Here is a 22611-nt window from a genome sequence, read left to right as displayed (position 1 = left end):
ATTGTTTTCACTCGATTACTTGTAGTTTTGCATGTTGTCTGTCTGTAATTGTGTAATGATTTTGCTGCCTATCTTCTCCAGGACGCTCTTGAAAAAGCGACGTCAAATCTCAATGAGCCCTTCCTGGTTAAATAAAGGTTAAATAAAATAAATAAAATAAGGCACTAAAGTAAAATTTAAAAAAAATTGGCAAAGAAATTCACTTTATGTTCAGAACTTTATGTTCTGAATATAAAGCATTATGTTTGGGGCTAATGTAACACATCACTGAGTACCACTCTTCAGTCAGTTGTGTCGACCTGCGTTGCTTTATCTTGGCCAGGTCGCAGTTGCAAATGAGAACTTGTTCTCAACTAGCCTACCTGGTTAAATAAAGGGGAAATAAATAAATAAATAAAAATGCCTAACCTTAAAGGCCAAAAATCTCATTTTTGTATTTATACATTTTAACCATATAGTAAATTTCGACTTTGTGGCTGTGATAACTAGTGACAACCCAATGTTATTTTTTTATTTCATTTAACTTTTATTAAACCTTGAGACGTTATCATTGGGACGTCTCTAGCAAACCCCTACCCGTAACCCTTACCTAACCTTAACCTTGGACCGTTTGAATCGTCAACTTCAATGGGGTGACGTCAGAGGTAGAAAGTCCACAAAATGAATGAACTGCAGTGTTTCTTAAAAGATTAGACTAGGCCTAGAGTAAATAAATTAACAATTCTAGCTAAGGAAAACTGCATGCAATTCAATAACATGACAATGCATTCAACATACACATTACATCCCATACAAACAAAGACCTGTATGTATTGATTACTATTGCCAATTTGATGTGGTAACGTTGCATTGAGTCAGGTGACTGCCGTCAGCTGATTGCCTCCAGACAGAATATGGCCGACCTGTCAGAAGCTCATTGAGGAACGGCTGAGTTTAACATAATCGAGTCTCTTTTTACGACTTTTGGGGCTCATATTTCACTAACGTGGACAACAGTTTTTACAACAGTTACTAAGGTGAGTTTAGTAAAAATATCCCTTAAAGTGCGAGAGTATGCTCTCAATGATTCATTGCCTAGCTAGACAGCCAGTCTCTGGCAGTGCATCAACATTTATTAAACTAACTAACGTCCTATATATACTATGCTAACATTCCAAATGACATTTTGCGAAAGCTTGCGACTTCCCAATGAAGCATTGCACCTACAATGTTCGAAAACTAGTTTGCTTGCTAACTAGGGTACCAAACTAGCTAGCTAATCTGGCTCGCATTTGCCAACCCCATGCCTGTGTTACTACCTAAATTATATAATTTGGGTTTATTTTTGACAAATCACGTAATTGATGGCATTCAGTTTGCACTAAACAGTAGGTAACTTTTAAATCGTTATTGTCCATGCTGAACTCCCGTTTGAAATGTTTTCTCCAGGTTATTCCCACTGAATAAATCCTTCAATATTGTTTCAGATGAGCGGGTTGCGGGTTGGCATGGCAAATGTCCCCAGCAAGAGCAATCACACAGGGAAGGATGGCCAGGTGTGGGAGAGACTCTGGACCTTGGAAGAGATGCGACAGACCAGCGCCAAATGGTCCCTGGCTGCAGACTCAGGAGTAGGCTTTGGTTATTATCTCCAAGTTATTATTCAGTTTCTGAATTCCCAGCTGTTTCTAATGCATTTAACAGTGTATCATCTGGTGGCTGAAGCAGAAACAGACTGGCAGGCAGGCTCTCAGCCTCTAACTCTACATGTTATGGGTAGAGCATTCACAGAGCGTTGTAAACAGCAATGCAACAGATTAACTAGCCTTTAAGCTGTGGCAAAGACAACGTCCGCTACTGAATAATCAGATACACTGTTGAATAGATGAAGATTAAACAGTTGTTAGTATCCCCTCCTCCACAGCTCTTCCTGTTCCTGCAAGACTTCTCCCAGAGGATGCTGTCAAAGACTCATGAGATAGAGAAGCGGCTGGATGGACTGATCAGAGACACCAAGGCCACAGACTGTTGCATGCACACCGTCTTCAACGACTTCCTCATGCTCTCCAACACACAATTCATTGAAAACGTACGTTGTGGACTGGAAATACAATGGTCGTCTTCATTAGAGCATTTTAATGGAAGAAAACGGACTGAAACAGGGGAAGGACTACCTGTCCTTGACTTGTCTAAGTAATCCAGATGTACTTTCTTTTGCTTCAAATTTGTTTTACTACAGTGTGCCCAAAAGAACACGACCAATGTCTTGTTCCTCTGTTGAGCTTTGTGCCCCTCTTCTTTAGAGGATGGTTGTGCCGTATTTTACATTTCCCAGATATTTTGAAACTTCACAAGCTTTTAACAAAATGAAGAAAAGATGAATCGTGCTACACGGTACAGAACTATGAGGAACTGATGACTCTTGTGTTTAATGATCTGCTTGCTCATGGTGCCGCCTCTTTTTGTTCACTATCACAAGGTGCTGTGTTACATTGATAGATTCTAACTCATTCTTCTTTTATTGATTGTGTGATGTGTTATTGATATTTGTTTGTTTGACCTCATCAGAGAGTGTATGATGAGGAGGTGGAGGAGGCGGTGCCAAAGCCTGAGGCCTTGGAGAGACTGCCTGAGCAGGTAAATTATCTACCTACTCCTTCCTTGATGTGCTGTGACATGTATAGCACTGTGACAACGTGAGTTCCTCCCCGGGGATAGTTAAATTCAATTACCCCGCATTAGAAGACTCGTGAGCAGAAGGAAGCCCAGCTGATTCCTAAGGTCCAGGAAGCAGTGAACTACGGTCTGATGGTGCTGGACTCTGCATTTGAGCAGCTAGACATCAAGGCAGGAAACTCTGACTCGGAGGACGAGGAGGCCACAGACAGAGTGGAGCCCATACTGGAGCCCAAGGTGAGTTTGGAATCATCTGGAAACATACAGGATTAGAGAGAGAATTCAAGTTATTCACGCCTCCAGATATCACGTTAGAATTAGTATCTGCCCAGTCTAGTCTAGGGAGGATGGCCAATGTTTCCATGCCACTGTTTTTGATTTGTCTTTGGGGTGTAGGACAGGTTAAGCACTTCGTTTTCTCTTACCGCTTCCTCCCCTTCTTTCCTTCTCTAACCCACCTCTCTCTGTGTGAAGGACCTGTATGTGGACAGGCCTTTACCATATCTGATTGGCTCTCAGCTCTTTATGGGGCAAGAAGATGTTGGACTGGGAGACCTCTCCAGTGAAGGTAGATCACCTCTGTGTATTCTTGGCATGTGTTTATATTGTTCGTGTTAAACACTCTTCCAAGCATAGTGTTTCTCGTCTAACATTAGCCGTGTTTCTCAGAGAAAGTGAAACTGATGTCATTCTTTACTTCACAGAGATGTCAGTCGACAGTGATCACGACACCGTCATTGTGAGCGAAGATGGCAAAGATGCTAACGTAAGTCTTTTTTCATCCAGAAAGAGTCAATGTTTTTTTAAGTGTGAAGTTGGCATTATTATTATCCTCAAAATAAGTTGAGAATACTGACAATTTGATTTAGATAACTGTATTATCCCTGTGGTGTTTATGTGAACAGCAGTCAGACGATGACTTCGACCAGGATGAGGAGGGGCCAGGCACCATTAAGAAGAAGGTGAAGGTCAATTTCACTGTGACTGTCAGGGTCGAAGATCTAACCCAGAGTTAGTTGATATCTCTGTGATAACAATAACAAACGTACAGGATTGTATCGCTGTGTGCACAATTCTGACAAGGGATGATTGAGGTATTTGCCAATTTAATCAATGATGAAACACAACAGAAAAGTGTGATTGATTGAATCCTACCTACACTCTAGACACTGGCCATAAGCATGCTGCTGTTTATGGCGATGATGGTAATGATTACACCTTAGTGAGGATTGTGATTTTATTTCCAACCTCATGGATGACATTGAATGATTTCCCCTTCAGAAGTTGTCTATGTTGAGTGATGATGAGGACGAGGAGGGAGATTCAGACATATTCGGAGAATCGGACGAAGATGATGATGATGATGACAGAAAGGTATGTCTGATTATGGTTTGCTGGTGGAGACTGGTACTAATAATATGATGGACAGATCATTTATGAAATATAACTAGCCTTTATCCAGCTAAGTCAACATTGCTAATACATCTGTTTTATGACTTGAGGGAGCATAATGATTGTGTCATGTCTCCGCTATTGAATGTAGACATAAATGTGAAATATTTGTTGTAGTTAATTGCATGTCCCCTTACATGAATATTGATGATCTATTCCACCTCTCTTTTACGGAAGTCGTTGTGTCACATTCAGAACCCAAGACCATCATCCTTTGCTGATGAGCTGGCCGCCAGAATCAAAGGGGAACCTATCAGCAAGCCAGAGGGAGATCGCACATGTATGTTGGGTTGATATGACCTGAATTACAAACTATTCAGCACGTCCATTATCACCTCTACCATGTTTTGGTTTATGTTAAACATATCATGGTTTCTATGAAGGTTAACTGTATGAGCTCATATGCTAGCCTGGGTACCAGTGTGTTTCTGCTTTAGCTAACTTATCGCCATATGATCGTATGGCCCTGTGTCTTTTGCAGCAATGTGACATGCCTGGATTTTTACCCTTTTTATTTAAAGCCTTTTCATCAAAATGTCCTTTCTTTTTATGTCAGATGGTCCAGCACCATCCTCAGACAATTGCTTACATTTTTTTATCTACAGTGGCAAGAAAAAGTACGTAAACCCTTTGGAAATACCTTGATTTCTGCATAAATTGGTCATAAAATTTGATCTGATCTTCATCTAGGTCACAACAATATACAAACACAGTCTGCTTAAACTAATAACACTCAAACAATGATACATTTTCATGTCTTTATTGAACACGCTGTGTAAACACTCACAGTGCAGGGTGGAAAAGGTATGTGAACTGGTTGACCCTCCTTTGGCAGCAGTAACCTCAACCAAATGTTTTCTGTAGTTGCGGATCAGACCTCCACAACGGTCAGGAGGAATTTTGGACCATTCCTCTTTACAAAACGCTTTCAGTTAAGCAATATTCTTGAGGATGTTTGTGAACCGCTCTTGAGGTCATGCCACAGCATCTCAATTGGGGTGAGGTCAGTAGTCTGACTGGGCCACTCCAGAAGGCGTATTTTCTTCTGTTGAAGATTTAATTGTGTTTTGGGTTGTTGTCCTGTTGCATCACCCAACTTCTGTTGAGCTTCAATTGGCAGACAGCCTAACATTCTCCTGCAGAATGTCTTGATAAACTTGGGAATTCATTTTTACGTCAATGATAGCAAGGAGTCCAGGCCTGAGTCAGCAAAGCAGCCCCAAACCATGATGCTCCTTCCACAATACTTTACAGTTGGGTGAGGTTTTGATGTTGGTGTGCTGTGCCTTTTTTTTCTCCTTTCTTATTAGTTTAAGCACACTATGTTTGTCTTGTTGTGACTTAGATGAAGATTTGATCAAATTTGATGACCAATGTAGAATGCAGAAATCCAGGTAATTCCAAAGGGTTCAGATACTTTTTTCTGGCCACTGTAATTCTCAATTCAGGCTTAAAATATTGGATGACATCTTGATATGACTATGCGGAACACAGTCTGGCACCCAGACTAATGATCATACACTTCACTCAATAACAATCTACCTAAATTCATGTGTCTGTACTCTGTTTTGATTATTATGGCCACTATTTGCTCCATACACGTTCCAAGATGTGTTTTCAGTTAGTACATTTGCACATGATGTAGGCCATACTACAACATGTGATTTCATAATGCAAATAATGTTGGCAGATTACAACAGCACATACATGTTTCACTACATATCATTGTTCTTTCTGCATGCTCATGTTTCCTTCCCCGTGTCACTTCTCTGAATCCTGTAAGAAGAACAGTAAAGCAAAGAAAGAGCCCAAGGCTGAGAGGCCACTGGGTAGGACAGCAGTGCACTCATCTAAAAGAGTTTTCTTTACTGCGCATTGTGTACAAGCACCTAATCTCTCACACTATGTATCCAATTATATTGTACCTGCTAAGCTAACTGTTAATTCATAACACTTCAGTCAGAAGAGCATTAGTGGAGTTGGTCTCGCTCCAAAGTGACTGAATTAGATGTCATTTGACAAGCAGTCATGACATTGCAGTGTTTACCAGTATTTGTTTTGACTTGTTGTTACCTGTTTGTGTTGTAGCTGATGAAGATGACAGCGAGGAGTTATTCGGGCCACCCAAGATGGAGGACGAGGACTTCTCTCCGTTTGGAGGAAAAGGGGGCCTCTTCAGTCGAGGGAGAGGACTGTTTGATGAGGTAGGCTCACATGAACGCCATTTTGTAGCTTCCATGTCTTACTTTTTACATGTTACTTACCCATTGTTGTTTCACATAATATGATGGATAGAAATCAATAAGTGAACTGTTCAAAAAGAACCAGATCAATCTACAGCCTTTTAAAAGCTCCCGAAGAGTACATTAAATTAGTTTTGTCTGATAATATGTTTGTTGTCCAGGGGGATCTGTTCTCTGATCCACCTAAACAGCCTGTAGCGGAGGAGAAGACCACAGGTAATAATAGCCATACAACTATCTGTTGAAGCACCAAGGATGTTTTCATTAGGACACACTAGATGTTTTGCAATCAACTTTTTTTTCTTTTTCTGCAAGTTTAGATGGTTGCTTTCCTTTTCAGGATGTTTTCTTGTAAGTGAATTGAGAATGTTGTTAATTTTGTGTAATGGCTGTGGTCACTGCTTATAATTTATTTGTCGTGGGTTACCTTATTCATTTGACCTTTGTGTTCCTGCCAGAACCTGTCAAGCCTGCTAAGAAGATTCCTTCAGGGGCTGTGCCAATTTTCCCAGGTAATACAATTTGTATGTATTTATTGAACCTTTATTTAACTAGGCAAGTCAGTTAAGAACAAAATCTTATTTACAATGACGGCCTGCACCGGCCAAACCCAGACGATGCTGTACGCCGCCCTATGGGACTCCCAATCAAGCCCGGATGTGATTCGAACCAGGGACTACAGTGACGCCTCTTGCACTGAGATGCAGTGTCTTAGACCGCTGCGCCACTCGGGAGCATAGAAACATGCCCTAAGGACAACCAAGGCCTTTGAAAGATTAAACCGTAATAACAGTGTTACTCAAATGATAGACAGTTTTCTGTGGCTTGAAAACATAATGCCTCTGAAGATATCGTCCTGCCTTTCTGAATTGGATTTATTAAATTCATACTAAATACTATTACAATACATGACCACAGACCGTCTACTGTACTATGTTGACAATTCTGTGATGGTATTGACAATTTTATCCTCCAGATTTTATCTGACAAGTCTATCCTGTCCTCTTTCCCCATAGAGAACAGCCTGTTTGGCACACCTAATGACTCTGACTCAGTGGAGGGTAGAGAGAACGGCAGTCCAGCCAAACCCATCAAGACTCAGACATCAGCCCCTAGAAAGACCGCTTTAGGGGGGCTGTTTGACGATGAGGAGGATCACTTCTTCACTGGCGAAAGCCTTAATAAATCCAGCTCAGGTAAGTCAATCAAACCGTAACCTCTCTCTCTCGCTAGCATGGTGGGCGAGGTCCCATCTTGAGATCAATGATCGTAAAATATCAGTGAAAACCTTACTTTGACATCACGCCAATACATCAGTTAGGTGTGTGAATCAAGTGTTCACCTTATTTTTATTCATGCAGTAAGTTTCACATCTTAGATCTTGCCACACTATAACTGTCTTTAGCATGTGTTGTTAATGTGTTGTTATAATGTGTTGTTACCTGTGTTCAGCTGGACAGGAGGAACCCAAGCAGAAGAAGACAGTGGATCTGTTTGGAGGAGGTGATGAGGATGGTGACATCTTCAGTGAAAGCTCTGGTGTTCTGCCCCCTCTACAGAGCAGAAGGGAGGTGGTGGAGGAGGAAGAACAGGTGAATATACACACGTGCACAGAGCATTGTTTTTACCTATACTGTATCATAGGGACTCCGCTCACTACCTTAGAATGTAGAGTAAAACGGGGCAATTCAAGAGGATGCTATGAAAGTTGTCAAAACATGGTTTTCTTTGTCCCATGTCATTATAAATCACACACAATGAATCATTACATTGTTCTCTGCAATTTAACTTTAGTATACTTATACTTGAAAGTGTTGATGAAATAAGAATGTTCGTTTTGTTGTGACCGTTGCTAGTTTCGACTGTGCTGCTCTTGGGTCTATCCCTTCCATATTTGGCATTGGGAGGTGGTACCATTTGGAGGTGTTTTTGCAGGTTAGACCAATCAAAATCAACTTGATACCAATCTACGTTGAGAGGTGCCATTTCTATGCCGATTTAAAGGGAAAGATTCAGAAATACACAACAAACATGAACATATTGTCTTCATGGAGGGTGATTATTGAAATTGTCTGTTAGCTTTGTAAATAAATACATATTTAGTCCCTATTTTGTTTTTATACTGCATATTTCATTTAGAAAAAGCCTATTTTGTTCCCACTCGTTTGACCTGCAACCACTAGTTGACTTTTTACCTCTTTTTCTCCACAATTTCGTGGTATCCAATTGTCCTATCGCTGCAACTCTTGTACGGACTCGTGAGAGGCCAAGGTCAAGAGCCATGCGTCTTCCGAAACACGACCCTGCCAAGCTGTACTGCTTCTTGACACACTGCTCGCTTAACCTGGAAGCCAGCTGCACCAATGTGTCGGAGGAAACGCCGTACAACTGGCGACCGAAGTCAGCGTGCATATGCCCGGCCTGCCACAAGTAGTCACTAGAGCGGGATGGGACAAGGACATCCCGGATGACGCCGGACGCCTCATGGGTCTCCTGGTCGTAGCCGGCTGTGACACAGCCCGGGATCAAACCCGGATCTGTATGCCGCCACTAGCACTGCAAAGCAGTGCTTTAGACCGCTGTGCCGCTCGGGAGTTCTGTTAGTGATGTTGTTCTATGGAGCAGTGGCCACTTTGATCATGCCTGTGATTACATTTCATTCACTCTAAACATGCTAAATTCTCAGAGTAAATTGTCTAACTTTTAAACCATCTATGGTAGCGACATGGGGGTTAGACTACTGTTTTTCTGACGCAATTCTCTGTTGAATGGACATATTTGTATAAACCTTGAATTAATTAATACTTTTATGGGTGAACAACCTACATATTAAGTTGGATACGTGATCATGATCATGGTTATTGATTTAGGGGAATTGGGTATCATGATTACATGTTGCACTGATGATGGTTGTTGGTTTCAGTGATGAGGTTGTTGGTTGTGTTTAGATGCCAGCAGATGTCTCCATGTTTGGTCCTGGTACCAAGACCCTGCTGACTGAGACACTAAAGAAGCAACGGCCCTCCCCCAGTGAAGAGTCAGAGGAGGTGGGAATCATCTTTTATCCATCCATCATCTCTATATGCAATATCTCTTTTTCTCTCTAACTCACAGGTGTGCTTTTCAACACTTATTCTCAAGTAAGGGTCCATTACTTGAATGTAGTTGAATTAGATGAGAGGAGAACAGATAATGATAAAATATGTCAACATGAAAATTCTATTGGTCTTGCGAATTATTTTCCAGGCAGACTACTGAGTTTTGTTTCCTCAAACGTCACATTGATACCTAAATTGGCGGTAAAATTAGATCCTGCCTTTTGTCCATATGGAACATTTCTGGGATTTTTTATTTCAACTCATGAAACACGAGACCAACACTTTACATGTTGCGTTTTATATTTTTGTATAGTATAGTTTACCCACCTTTTTACCACTACATCAGTGGAACCAACCAACCCACACCATGTAAGGTGCAAAAAACTGCATCAGACTTTGACATTGCGAGCATGGGTGAATTGCTCCTGAAGAGCCACATGAAGGGGGAATGACAACGCTGCATCCTGCGCTGGCGCCAGTTCTACATTTGTGACTTTTTCTCTGGAACTTCCTCCAAAGCTTTTTTGCCCGCTTTATCGCGTGACGGCTGTGCTCCTGCCCTTCTGGTGGCTGTTAAGGTGCCGTGTTCCTCACACAGCCAACCCACCCTTTTCCCGGCCGGCGACACTAAAGCTGCCAGTCGGAAACGAGGCGCTTTTCGTAGCTATTAAGTAATAGATTCCCAAATGCAGAATAAAAGCACAGTCATTAAGCTGGAGTTGTGTAGTAATGTGTGTTCACCAGTAGGCATGTCACAAAACTCTGCTCATCACTACTCAAATTAGAACCTCATCAGTACTGACATACCACTCATGTATGTAGTGAAACAATGTATTATTGAGTAGAACTTGTAAGGTAGTGATGAAACTACTTTTTCCCCCCCTTCATTGGGTTCCTCCATTTACTGCCATCTGGTGGCGTCTAGAAACAATGACATAATATGAACAGTTACAGATTGATGGTCCTTGAAAATAAATATCAGTGATTGAAAAAGTACTTAAGTCCTTGAATTTGACTTGCCACTGTGTGAACCCTGTAGAATTGTCAGGGTGATCATGGAGCACACTTTGTTTCACAGATTTGACCTCAACTTTCTGTCCCTGTCTTTCTACAGATATGTCCAACCATCCCTAAGAGTCAGTCCAAGCCAGAACCGACACTTCAGAGCAAAGCTCTTCTGTCCATATTTGTTGACGAGGAGGATGAGGTGAGAAAATGAGCTATGACTATCGGCCCATAAAATATAATGAATTGGTACCTTCCTCTTCATATCTAACCACTTTCTTTCATTATGCAGGATCTGTTTGTGTCTGCGAAGAAGTCTAAATCAAGCCAAACTGAAGATGCCACACCACAAGTCAAGAAACCGGTTTCTAGTGCCGTCTTCAGTGATGACGAGGTAATGGGAGGGAACGGAACCTTGCTGCATAAACTTCAGTTCAACATCAGCCTTTCAGAAAAGAATGCCTCCTTCTGTAGCCACTACCCATTTTTGTATTAACAGATCTGAAATAACTGGACAGGTGTGTGGGCAATTCCACAGTATCTGAGTGATAATTTCTGTAAAAAAATATATATACACTACCGGTCAAAGGTTTTACAACACCTACTCATTCAAGGCTTTTTCTTTATTTTTTTACTATTTTCTACATTGTAGAATAATAGTGAAGACATAAACTATGAAATAACACATATGGAATTGTGTAGTAACCAAAAAAGTGTTCAACAAATCAAACTATATTTCATATTTAAGTTTCTTCAAAGTAGCCACCCTTTGCCTTGACAGCTTTGCACACTCGTGGTAGGTGTTCTAAAACTTTTGACCAGTAGTGTAAATATTTATTTTTATAAACCATACAACTCTATGCACGAAGACTACTTTTAACAGTTTCCACAGAACATTTTACAAAAACACATTTACTTGAAGAACAGTACAGATGGAACAAACCGTCATTCTGTTACCAAACTTTACATCTGCACTGTTCTTCAAGTAAATGTAGTTTTTGTAACAATTTCTGTGGAAATTGTTTGTTGTCCTTGGGATTAGGGTTGTATGGTTTGCGTAACTTTTCAATCATTGGTTTTTGTTTGACATATATTTTAAAGTGTAAGATCTGAGTTTCTGCATCACTCTGTAACCGTGGAATTTCCCATAGCCAATATGGTGATGGCAACTCCATCCAATGGGCTCAGCACAGCTTCAGATATATCTTACAACCATCCTATTCCTACAAATCTGCAAACACCAGAAGGGTAGGGGGCAAGGGGTAGATTTTGAACCGGGCTTGATAGTGAAGGTTGTCACTAATACTTCAACACATGCTATCTATTTAACCCTTTGTATTCTGTCTGTATCAGGACCATTGGATGAGCTCCAAGCATAGTGCAGGAAAGACTGGAGGGATGAAGTCCAGTGATAGCAACCCTTATCGTCTACCCAGTGTCAAAGCAGATCCTTTCGACAGCCTGTTCGATGAGTATGATGACGATCTCTTTGCTGCTACCAAGGAGTTGAGGTAAACTTTATATCCCCAACAAAAGAGAAACTGTGCTAAAATGTTTGAGTAGTGTTAAAAAAAGAAAGTGAAATCACTCTCTAGTTAGGGTCTTGGTGGTGTTTTGATGGGTGTAAATGTCTGTGTTGATGCAGTCCAAAGAAGCCACAGAGAGCGTCTCTCCTGTTTGAAGATGAGACTGAGGATGGTGAAGATAAGGGATCCCTCTTCGTCTTCAAACCAGCCATAAACAACAGCTCTACTCTAGCTGACCCTAAAGTAAGCCTGGGTTACAGATTCGGTCTATGTCATAAATGGCACCCTGTTCCCTATATAGTGCACTATATAGGGAATAGGTTGCCATTTTGGGAAGTAGCCACTGACATGAATAATAACCTAAAGGTGAAAAGCCTTCGAGGCAACAATGGAATTCAGTAATACCATGCATTAGGAAAGTGTTCAGACCCCTTCCCCTTTTCCACATTTTGTTATGTTACAGCCATATTCTAAAATGGATTAAGCCAATAAAAATCAATCTACACACAATACCCCTAGATGAGAAAGTGATAACAGGTTTTTAGAAATGTTTGCAAATGTATATAAAAATAAACCGAAATACCTAATTTACTTAAGTATTCAGACCCTTTACTATGAGTCTTGAAATTGAGCTCAGGTGCATCCTGTTTCATTGATCATCCTTGAGATGTGTCTGCAACTTGATTGGAGTTCACTTGTGGTAAATTCAATTGATTGGAGATGATTTGGAAAGACACTCACCACACTGACAGAGCTCCAGAGTACCTCTGGAGATGGGAGAACCTTCCAGAAGGACAACCATCTCTGCAGCACTCTACCAATCAAGCCTTTATGGTAGAGTGGCCAGACTGAAGCCACACCTCAGTAAAAGGAATATGACAGACCGCTTGGAGTTTGCCAAAAGACATATAAAGACTCTCAGACAATGAGAAACAAGATTATCTTGTCTGATGAAACCAAGATTGAACTCTTTGGCCTGAATGCCAAGCGTCAAGTCTGGAGGAAACCTGGTCCCATGCCTACGGTGAAACGTGGTGGCAGCATCATGCTGTGTGGATGTTTTTCAGCGGCAGGGACTGGGAGACTAGTCAGGATTATGGGAAAGAAGAACGGAAAAAAGAGATCCTTCATGAAAACCTGCTCCATATCGCTAAGGACCTCAGACTGGTGAGATGGTTCTCCTTCCAACAGGACAAGCACCCAAAGCCAACAGCCAAGACAATGCAGAAGTGGCTTCAGGACAAGTTTCTGATTGTCCTTGAGTGGCCCAGCCAGAGCCCGGACTTGAACCCAATCAAAACATCTCTGGAGATACCTGAAAATAGCTGTGCAGCAACGCTCCCCATACAACCTGACAACTTGAGAGGATCTGCAGAGAAGAATGGGAGAAACTCCCCAAATACAGGTGTGCCAAACTTGTAGCATCATACCCCAGAAGACGCAAGGCTGTAATCGCTGCCAAAGGTGCTTCTACAAAGTACTGAGGGTCTGAATACTTCTGTTCGTGTCATTTTTCAGTTTTTCTTTTTCTTAACGTTTTTGCTTTGTCATTATGGGATATTGTGTAGATTGATGAGGAAAACCCTCCCAATGTAATACATTTTAGAATATGGCTGTTACTTAACAAAATGTGGAATAAGTCAAGGGGCCTGATTACTTTCCGAATGCACTGGATGTAGGCTCTTATCTATTCAAATATAGAATGAAAATGTTTTTATTCATAGTTTCTTTGGTAAAGTACTATTTTTATTCATGTTTGTGTTGTACTCTTCATGGAAATATATGTGTGGTAACATCCCTGCAGTGATATGTATGTATTATTGAATTTTAAACAACTTGTCATTCACCCCTTAGTTAATACCCTTGTCTCCTGTGCCCTTGCCCTGTTCTCTAGGCTGCTGCTGTGGCCTCCCCAGCCCCCTCACGGGTCCACACAGACAAACCTGAGGTGACGGCACCTCCTCCCTCAGTGGAGAATAGGCGTGCAGAGGAGAGGGCAGCTCAGGGTCCTGAGGTACAGCCCCTGTCCTCTCTACTAGAGTGCAGTGAGAGTAAGAAGAAGCCAGTAGGGGCCGTCAGTCTGTTTGGAGGGATCAACGTGCTGGGAGACCGACTGGGAGCAGTCAAGGTGAGACGTTACATAAGGCTGAGGGTAGAAGTTCCCCCTAAGCTCAAATCTAGGACTGACCTTGGACATTCTCTTCCAGTATGGTTGAGATTGAGGTAAGGAGAGAGGAAAGGTGAATTGAGATGGAGCCCTGCTCCTAAGTGTAAGGTGCTATACTCAGACTCTCTTTATCTTCCTGTCACTTAACAAGCAGACTAAGAGCACATTGGACAAGACTGATGGTGATGACTTCCTGTCTGACGGCCCGCCCCCCATGGAAAAGGAGTCCAAAAAGAAGAAGAACACCGTCAGTCTGTTTGATGATGAGGAGGGTGCTGACTGGACTGTCCCTATCTCCATACCTAGCAAACCAGCTGCCATAAACACACTAAAGGTTTGTCTGGGTTTGTTTATTCATACTACTTACAATTCCTGTGTGCGTGCGTCTGTCTGTATATGTGTGTAAATCCTATGTCTGTGCGTTAGCCTGCAGAGGAGCGTCCTCATACCAAGAGCAGTACCGGGGTGTTCCAGGATGAGGAACTGCTCTTCAGTCACACTCAGCAGAGAGACAACCACCCTGACGTTGACATCTTCGCCACGCCTGACAAGTTTGTGGTGAGTTCTAGGGACCGCACTCAGTGAGATGGGAAAGGTGTTAGTGTTGGGCGAGAGCAAAAGCCTGCACTCACCAGGACCAGGGTGGATGCACATTGACGCGTACTACCTGCTATTACTTTTAGTGATAAATTAATTGTACTTATGATATTGTTGGTGATAAAGTGCTGTGTTCCTGTCTCAGAGGTTCAGGCCCAGTAATGCTAGTAGCTCAGTGAAGTCCAGGCCCAGCTCAGTGAGGTCGGCAGCCCCAACACCTTTGAGTGATGAGGATGAAGATGATCTCTTCAGCTCTGTCAATCCCAAAGCTCTTCGGCCGGTACCCTATTCAATCAATACAATAGAACTTGATTAATTTACTGATGACTTCACCCTCAGTCCTTGTCTTTCATTTGACCTCAGAAAGTATCGGCGAAGCCCAGTAAACCCGGTAAAGACGAGCCATCCCCAAAACCTTCTGTCACAGAACCAGTCACAGGGAGTGAGGTAAGGCTGATGAAACAAAGTCTTACGAAGGCTAGTTTACAAAGGCAGTCCAATTCTAATATTTGTTTTTCAACTAATTGGTCTTTTGATCAATCGCATATCTTTTCACACTAGATTTTTTTTCAGAGCTGATCTGATTGGTTCCTTGTTTTTCAAATAAAATGGTCAAAAATAAGTTATTTAATTGTTACCAATAAATTATTTGATATTGAGACTTGAGACATATTGAGAAACAGCTGCATTGGAGCTTTTTACCTGATCTATGTTGTTCAACTGCACAGAAGCCCTGTAAAATCTAAAGAGCCTTCGTCATGGATAGGAAAACTCCAAGTAAATAACTTCTTCTTTTAAATCACTCAATGTTTTACTCTCTTTATTCTTTCTGAGTGAGAGTTTATTTGTCCAACATGTGTTCTCTGCCAGACATCTTTGAACCTCCGCCTTTGACATGAATCATGTCGTCTTTTCCACTGCTGGCATAAAAGCTAAACTGCGACAGCGTGACTGTCAGATTGATTTGCATAATGTTTCGTTTTTTACCATCAGACTGAAAGCGATTGCTCAGCCTTTCTTCTTCCTGAAATTGCATGAATAGATGTCATTCCTATGTCTACATTTTGGCTTTATTCTTGGGCTCTCTCTTTCCTCTGTCTACCACTTTATTCTGATGATCATGAGGAACTGCATGAACAAAATTACTTGTAAATCCAATTCTATAATGTGACAACCATTTGTATGTATCCTCACTGTGCTATAAACACTCTCTTATAAAGGACTTTAGTTGATGAACAAATGTGTTCCTCCTCCCCACTCTCAGACCAACCTGGTGATCAACCCTGTTGCCCTCCTAACAGGCCTGAGCCCCAGCTCCTCAGGCCTCAGCCCCAGTCCAGCATGGACCCAGTCCCCCAGCGAAGGAGGGCTTAGCTTCGACCGCCCTGTCCAGGTGTCTGTGCTACAGTGTGCCAACAAGGTTGGTTAAGGGTCAGAGGTCAGGCACTGGGGTGTGGGGGAAACAAAGCACACCTAAAGCTAAACCTGGTACCTTCCTTAATCAGCCCCTGTTATGACTTCATGCGTCTTCTCTTCCTGTAGTGTCGAGCTAAAGGCTCCATCCGCCGCAGGCCCCAGACCAGGGCAGCACGGCAGATGTCAGCACAGAGCTCCGTAGACCAGAAAAACCAGGGAGAGGACCCGGCCGGACACAGCCCAACCCTACCTCATCCAACCCAGCCTAGTTTGGCACTACTTAACCCAATTGAGCCTAGCCTGGCACTACCTAACTTAACCCTGCCCCGGCCTAGTCTACCCAACCAAGCCCCAACCACTGGCTTACCCTCCTTCTTACCTGCCTCCTTACCCTCCCAACCCCCGCTCACTGATGTCTCTGTCAGACCATCAGTTCTAACACTACCAGTGTCCAACACCCCTCTAAAGAGAGACTTTTCTATGGGAAGCAAGGTGAAGGTGCTGCCCTCTCCCAACGAGGCTGACCTGTTTGGGTCTGTCCCTGCCCTAGCCCCAGTCCCCAAACTCGCCACAAAGACTACGGAGGGTGAGTTGACGCCGAAAGAAGCGACCCCTCCGTCCCTCTTTGACGACCCCATGGGTGACTTGTTCGAGAAGGTCAAGCCGAGGTCGGCGAAGAAGGCAAAAGCCTCTTCCTTCCTGGAGGAGGAGGATGAAGAGGTTATCTTTGTGCTGGGAAATAGCTCTACTCCCACTACTAAAATTACTGCTGGGAGCAACCCTACTCCCAAACAGGACCTCTTCCAGGTAATGGTCATGATCAATATTGTCAGTAATTTGAACAATCAATCTGTCTGTATTTTTTATTTATTGTGCAGCCAGGAATTTACAATATCTTACAGTCATTGAAATGTTAGTTTATTTTTCATCGTACTAGTTGGAGGAAATATCGATACAGTTTAGAGATCAACCGATTATGATTTTTCAACACCGATACCGATTATTTGAGGACAAAAAAAAAAAAAAAATACAGATTAATCGGACGATTTTTAAAATGTATTTGTAATAATGACAATTACAACAATACTGAATGAACACTTATTTAACTTAATATAATACATCAATAAAATCAATTTAGCCTCAAATAAATAATGAAACATGTTCAATTTGGTTTAAATAATGCAAAAACAAAGTGTTGGAGAAGAAAGTAAAAGAGCAATATGTGCCATGTAAGAAAGCTAACATTTTAAGTTCCTTGCTCAGAACATGAGAACATTTGAAAGCTGGTGGTTCCTTTTAACATGAGTCTTCAATATTCCCAGGTAAGAAGTTTTAGGTTGTAGTTATTATTGGTCTATTTCGCTCTCTACTATTTGTATTTCATTAACCTTTGACTATTGGATGTTCTTATAGGCACTTTAGTATTGCCAGTGTAACAGTATAGCTTCCATCCCTCTCCTCCCTCGTACCAGGAACTCAACGACAACAGCCACCCTCGAAGCTGCGTTACCCATGCAGAGCAAGGGGAACAACCACTCCAAGTCTCAGAATGAGTGATGTTTGAAACGCTATTAGCGCACACCCCGCTAACTAGCTAGCCATTTCACATCACATCATTACACCAGCTTCTTACTGCATTCGCGGAACAGGCGGGCTCCTCGTGAGGCAGGTGGTTAGAGCGTTGGACTAGTTAACCGTAAGTTAGCAAGATTGAATCCCTGAGCCGACAAGGTAAAAATCTGTCATTCTGCCACTGAACAAGGCAGTTAACAGTCATTGAAAATAAGAATGTGTTCTTAACTGACTTCCCTAGTTAAATAAAGATGAAATAAAGGTGTAAACATTTTTTTAACGAAATCGGCGTCCAAAATTACCGATTTCCGATTGTTTTGAAAACTTGAAATCGGCCCTAAATAATCGGCCCTTCCGATTAATCGGTTGACCTCTTAATACAGTTACATATCGCATATTATTTTGGACGGTATTATATCGATACTTTGACTCGCAAGTATTTTTTTATTGCTGGGTAGCATTCGGTAACGTCAGCCAGCACTAATCGGTGGTGTCTGTGCCGAAACTCAGGTATTTTTCATCCTATAGCAAGTTTTCCATCTTCTTTTTAAATGTTTAGTCGACATGTTTTCAGCACTTTTCTTTCCATGACAGATTAAAACAAAATTTCTCATGCTCTTTTGTCTGTCTGCAGCAGAGTACTGAGTAAACTGAACATTAGGAACACCTTCCTAATTGAGTTGTACCCCCCCCCCTTCTGGCCCAAAAGCACTTCCCACGGTTGTGTCAAGTTGGCTGGATGTCCTTTGGGTAGTGGACCATTTTTGAGACACATGGGAAACTGTTGACAGTAAAGACAGTAGCATTGCAGTTCTTGACAAGAACTGGTGTGCCTGGAATTTACTACCATACCCAGTTCAAAGGCACTTAAATGTTTTGTCTTGCACCTTCACCCTCTGAATAGCACACATACACAATCCATGTCTCTATTGTCTCAAGGCTTAAAAATCCTTCTTTAACCTGTCTCCTCCCCTTCATCTACACTGATTGAAGTGGATTTAACAAGTGACATCAATAAGGGATCATAGTTTTCACCTGGTTAGTATGTCATAGAAAGAGCAGGTGTTCTTAATGTTTTATATAGTCAGTGAGTATGTTTTAAACATGAAATTGCAATAAAATCACAGTATTGAATCGCAATACATATAGAATCACAATACTTATCATATCGGCACCTAAGTATCGTGATAATATCATATCTTGAGGTCCCTGGCAATTCTCAGCCCTACAGTACATTGTAGTAGTCTAAATGCAGTTGGTCTGGCTCAGTGCATGCTGCCTCAGTTTATCCAAGAGTCACGATCTCTGCAACAGGAGGTGGAGGGAAATCCATGTATTCCTTGGAAAGTGTGTCTGCTTTTTTTCTGAATGTGTCTTATTCTGTTGTCCAGGGTGAAGGGGAGACGACCCCCAAAGCTCACAAAGACAAATCTCTGGATTCCAGCCTGTTTGACGACAAAGTTGACATCTTTGCTGATTTGACGGCCACTTCAAAACCAAAAGAGAAGTTCAAGAAGGCGGAGACTAAATCCATATTTCATGATGATATGGGTGGGTGTTTGCAGAGCACATATTTCAGAATATCTTGCATTGTTTGTTGTTCCTCAATAACTTTCAACATGCACGTTGAAATTTACCACAGACATGGGTATACTTACACACACATTCTTACAATGCCATTGCCACCAGGTTGAACTGAAACATCTACTGGACATGCTCTCTCTGTACAGATGACGTCTTCTCTCCCAGCACTGTGAAGCCAATGGCCAAGCAGCCTCCATCCAAGTTCAGGAAAAGCCCTCCCTCCCAGGACACCAGTGCAGCGGATGGCTTGGGCAACATCTTCGACGACCCTCTCGATGCTCTGGGTGGGAACTGAACCGTGGACTGTTCCTGATTAACTAAAACTCTGTGTCCTAAATGGCACCCTATTCACTAGATGGTTCATTACTTTTGACCAGGGCTCATAGGGTGTGCACTGTGGGGAATAGGGTGCCATTTGGGATGCTGTCACTAACTACAATTGTGTAGAAAACATTTTTTTTTTTTTGGAGGACTGAAAAAGGGGTTGGAGATATTAACACTGTTCTTAGAGAAACTATTTCTATATCGAGACTTTCTATAAAAGAAATCCATCGATCAGCATAACCTCGGATGGAAATTTAAACCCAGGATTAAGATTTAAACCCATCTCTGATTGATTGATAACAAGTAACTATTTGTCTTTATTTAATGTCCATGGTAGCAGGACTTAGCCATCATTAGGCCAGCTGCTAATAAAGAAATAGTCAATGATTTATACATGTAGTTGAGTTCTGGGTATGTGGTTTAACATTGCCATTCTGAGATTACATGTCACCATCGGGCTGTGCCATATCACCGTTATGAAATCATTGTTTTTGTTTTTCAATTAATATGAAATTGTTACATTTAACTTTGCCTGTGATAAATGACAATAGATTATTTTTTTAAAGAATTAAATTATATTTTGCTAAATTTAATGTGTGCTAAGTTTGTTTCTAAGATCTGCAGCACCTACTTTAAAGTATTTTGTTAAGATAATGAATTGTGGAATTACTAATGCAGCTAAAAGAGGAACATAACTGTTACTCGGGTCCACTGTGACTCCATTTCCACGGTTCCTATCCTTTTATAACAATTCTACTAATACATAAGATTCACTGCCATCTCTAATCAACTTTTAAATGTTGACTAACTGCACTGGTGCATTTAGAGGATTCTGCTACATTTTAGAATAATAAGGAAAATCTATCACGGATGGTATTTAAGTTTCAATTTCCAAGTTTTAATGTCATGCTCAAGTACAGTGACATGCTTTAATTGAAAACTCCAAATGCAATAATAACAATGTAATACTACAAATAAGGTGAAACAAACATGTATTCTTATATCTCGTATAAGAAAAACAAGATTAAATATGTCGCCAGACTATATACAGGGTCAGTACCAGTACCATGTTTATAATGTGCAGGGATGCTGGATCACTAGAGGTAGATACTGTATGTAGGCAGGTAGCCTAGTGGTTAGAGCGTTGGACTAGTAACCAGAAGGTTGCAAGATCGAATCCCCGAGCTGACAAGGTACAAAATCTGTCATTCTGCCCCTGAAGAAGGCAGTTAACCCACAGTTCCTAGGCCGTCATTGAAAATAAGAATTTGTTCTTAACTGACTTGCCTAGATAAATAAAGGTACAAAAAAAAATAGCCATATATATATATATATAGTGACTAGGCATCCGGATATATGATAAACAGTAGCAGCAGCATACAGTATATGATTTTATTTGAGTGGGTGTTCATGTGTAGAGTCTATAAATGTATGTGCATATTGTGTGTGAGTGTATGTGTGTTGGAGTATCACTGTAGGGCCCTGTGAGTGTAAAATAAGAATTAAATACAGGGGTCAACTCAGTCCTTCTAGCCATTTTGTTAGCTATTTAACAGTCTTGTGGCATGGGGATAGAAGCTGTTCAGCAGTCTGTTGGTGTCAGAATTGATGCACCAGTACCCCTTGCCATGTGGAAGCAGAGAGGACAGTCCATGTCTCTGGTGGTTGTAGTCTTTAACGATTTTCCGGACCTTCCATTCACACCGCCTGATAGAGAACCAGTAGTGACCCATCATTCAGGGCTCTGCCCCACGCATTCTTAGACAGAAAAAAAAAGTTTTTTTGGGGTGGGGGGGGCTTTCCTGTTTTGCATGTTTAAAGACTTTTCTAATGACTGACCCCCCAAAAGAAAGATGCACAGGGTCCCTGCTCATCTGTGTGAACGAACCTTAGGCACGCTGCAAGGAGGTATGAGGACTGCAGATGTCCGTACTGTGAGACGACTAAGACAGCACTACAGGGAAACAGGACAGACAGCTGATCGTCCTCGCAGTGGCAGACCACGTGTAACAACACCTGCACAAGATCGGTACATCTGAACATCACACGTGGGACAGGTACAGGATGGCAACAACAACGGTCCGAGTTACACCAGGAACGCAAAATTCCTCCATCAGTGCTCAGACTGTCCGCAATAGGCTGAGAGAGGCTGGACTAAGGGCTTGTAGGCCTGTTGTAAGGCAGGTCCTCACCAGACATCAGCGGCAACAACGTCGCTATGGGCACAAACCCACCATCGCTGGACCAGACAGGACTGGTAAAAAGTGCTCTTCACTGACGATTCACAGTTTTGTCTCACCAGGGGTGATGGTCGGATTCGCGTTTATCGTCTAAGGAATAAGCGTTACACCGAGGCCTGTACTCTGGAGTGGGATCGATTTGGAGATAGAGGGGTCCGTCATGTTCTGGGGCGGTGTGTCACAGCATCATCGGACTGAGCTTGTTGTCATTGCAGGCAATCTCAATGCTGTGCGTTACAGGGAAGACATCCTCCTCCCTCATGTGGTACACTTCCTGCAAACTCATCCTGACATGACCCTCCAGCATGACAATGCCACCAGCCATACTGCTTGTTCTGTGCGTGATTTCCTGCAAGACAGAAATGTCAGTGTTCTGCCAATGCAAATTAATTACTTAAAAATCATACAATGTGATTTTCTGGATTTTTTTTGTTGTTTTAGATTCCGTCTCTCACAGTTGAAGTGTACCTATGATAACAATTACAGACCTCTACATGCTTTGTAAGTAGGAAAACCTGCAAAATTGGCAGTGTATCAAATACTTGTTCTCCCCACTGTATGAACTGTAGCTTTGGACTGATCATGTCAACATCAAACTTTCAAAATCTTAGTTAGCTGTCATCATCATGAATCAAGTCTACAGTCTAATGGCAAATCCTTTTAAATTCTTGTCATATGAAGACAAATAATGAAGAGAAATTATAGATAAAACGTATTTGTGCTCATTGGCCA

The 22611-nt window shown here is 41.8% G+C and overlaps 1 protein-coding gene across 15 annotated transcripts; it reads left to right on the top strand.

Annotated features, from left to right (window-relative positions):
* Positions 1-711: 711 nt before the first annotated feature.
* Positions 712-20227, top strand: LOC112253184 (WASH complex subunit 2). Of its 15 annotated transcripts, none has more exons than XM_024425189.2 (29): positions 712-1016; positions 1467-1610; positions 1904-2068; positions 2548-2616; positions 2722-2892; positions 3130-3223; positions 3360-3421; positions 3561-3617; positions 3937-4029; positions 4285-4387; positions 6196-6311; positions 6512-6566; positions 6809-6862; positions 7367-7546; positions 7803-7942; positions 9299-9397; positions 10563-10655; positions 10746-10847; positions 11807-11964; positions 12099-12222; positions 13874-14107; positions 14298-14480; positions 14573-14704; positions 14889-15023; positions 15107-15190; positions 16008-16163; positions 16286-16966; positions 19123-19282; positions 19421-19562. In XM_024425189.2, exons 2-29 carry the CDS (start codon positions 1467-1469, stop codon positions 19423-19425), a joined length of 3849 nt encoding a protein of 1282 aa, XP_024280957.1. In that variant the 5' UTR covers positions 712-1016; the 3' UTR covers positions 19426-19562. The 15 variants fall into 15 exon arrangements, with proteins under 15 accessions (XP_024280957.1, XP_024280964.1, XP_024280963.1 ...); XM_024425186.2 differs by having other exon boundaries at positions 831-1016; positions 4303-4387; positions 19462-20227; XM_024425187.2 differs by having other exon boundaries at positions 834-1016; positions 1887-2068; positions 19462-20227.
* Positions 20228-22611: the final 2384 nt, after the last annotated feature.

This window comes from Oncorhynchus tshawytscha, linkage group LG16 (assembly GCF_018296145.1).
Source record: "Oncorhynchus tshawytscha isolate Ot180627B linkage group LG16, Otsh_v2.0, whole genome shotgun sequence".
Classification (NCBI taxonomy): domain Eukaryota; kingdom Metazoa; phylum Chordata; class Actinopteri; order Salmoniformes; family Salmonidae; genus Oncorhynchus; species Oncorhynchus tshawytscha.
Note: the sequence above shows the minus strand (reverse complement) of the source record. Positions and strands in the feature narration are given on the sequence as shown.

What these genes read in the sequence shown, in the direction of transcription:
- LOC112253184 (XM_024425181.2), top strand. Translation starts at nt 1,467, where the DNA reads ATGAGCGGGTTGCGGGTTGGCATGGCAAATGTCCCCAGCAAGAGCAAT. An exon ending in ACACACAATTCATTGAAAAC is followed by an intron (nt 2,069 to 2,547) that starts GTACGTTGTGGA and finishes TGACCTCATCAG; the next exon opens with AGAGTGTATGATGAGGAGGT. An exon ending in CCAGTGAAGAGTCAGAGGAG is followed by an intron (nt 9,398 to 10,562) that starts GTGGGAATCATC and finishes GTCTTTCTACAG; the next exon opens with ATATGTCCAACCATCCCTAA.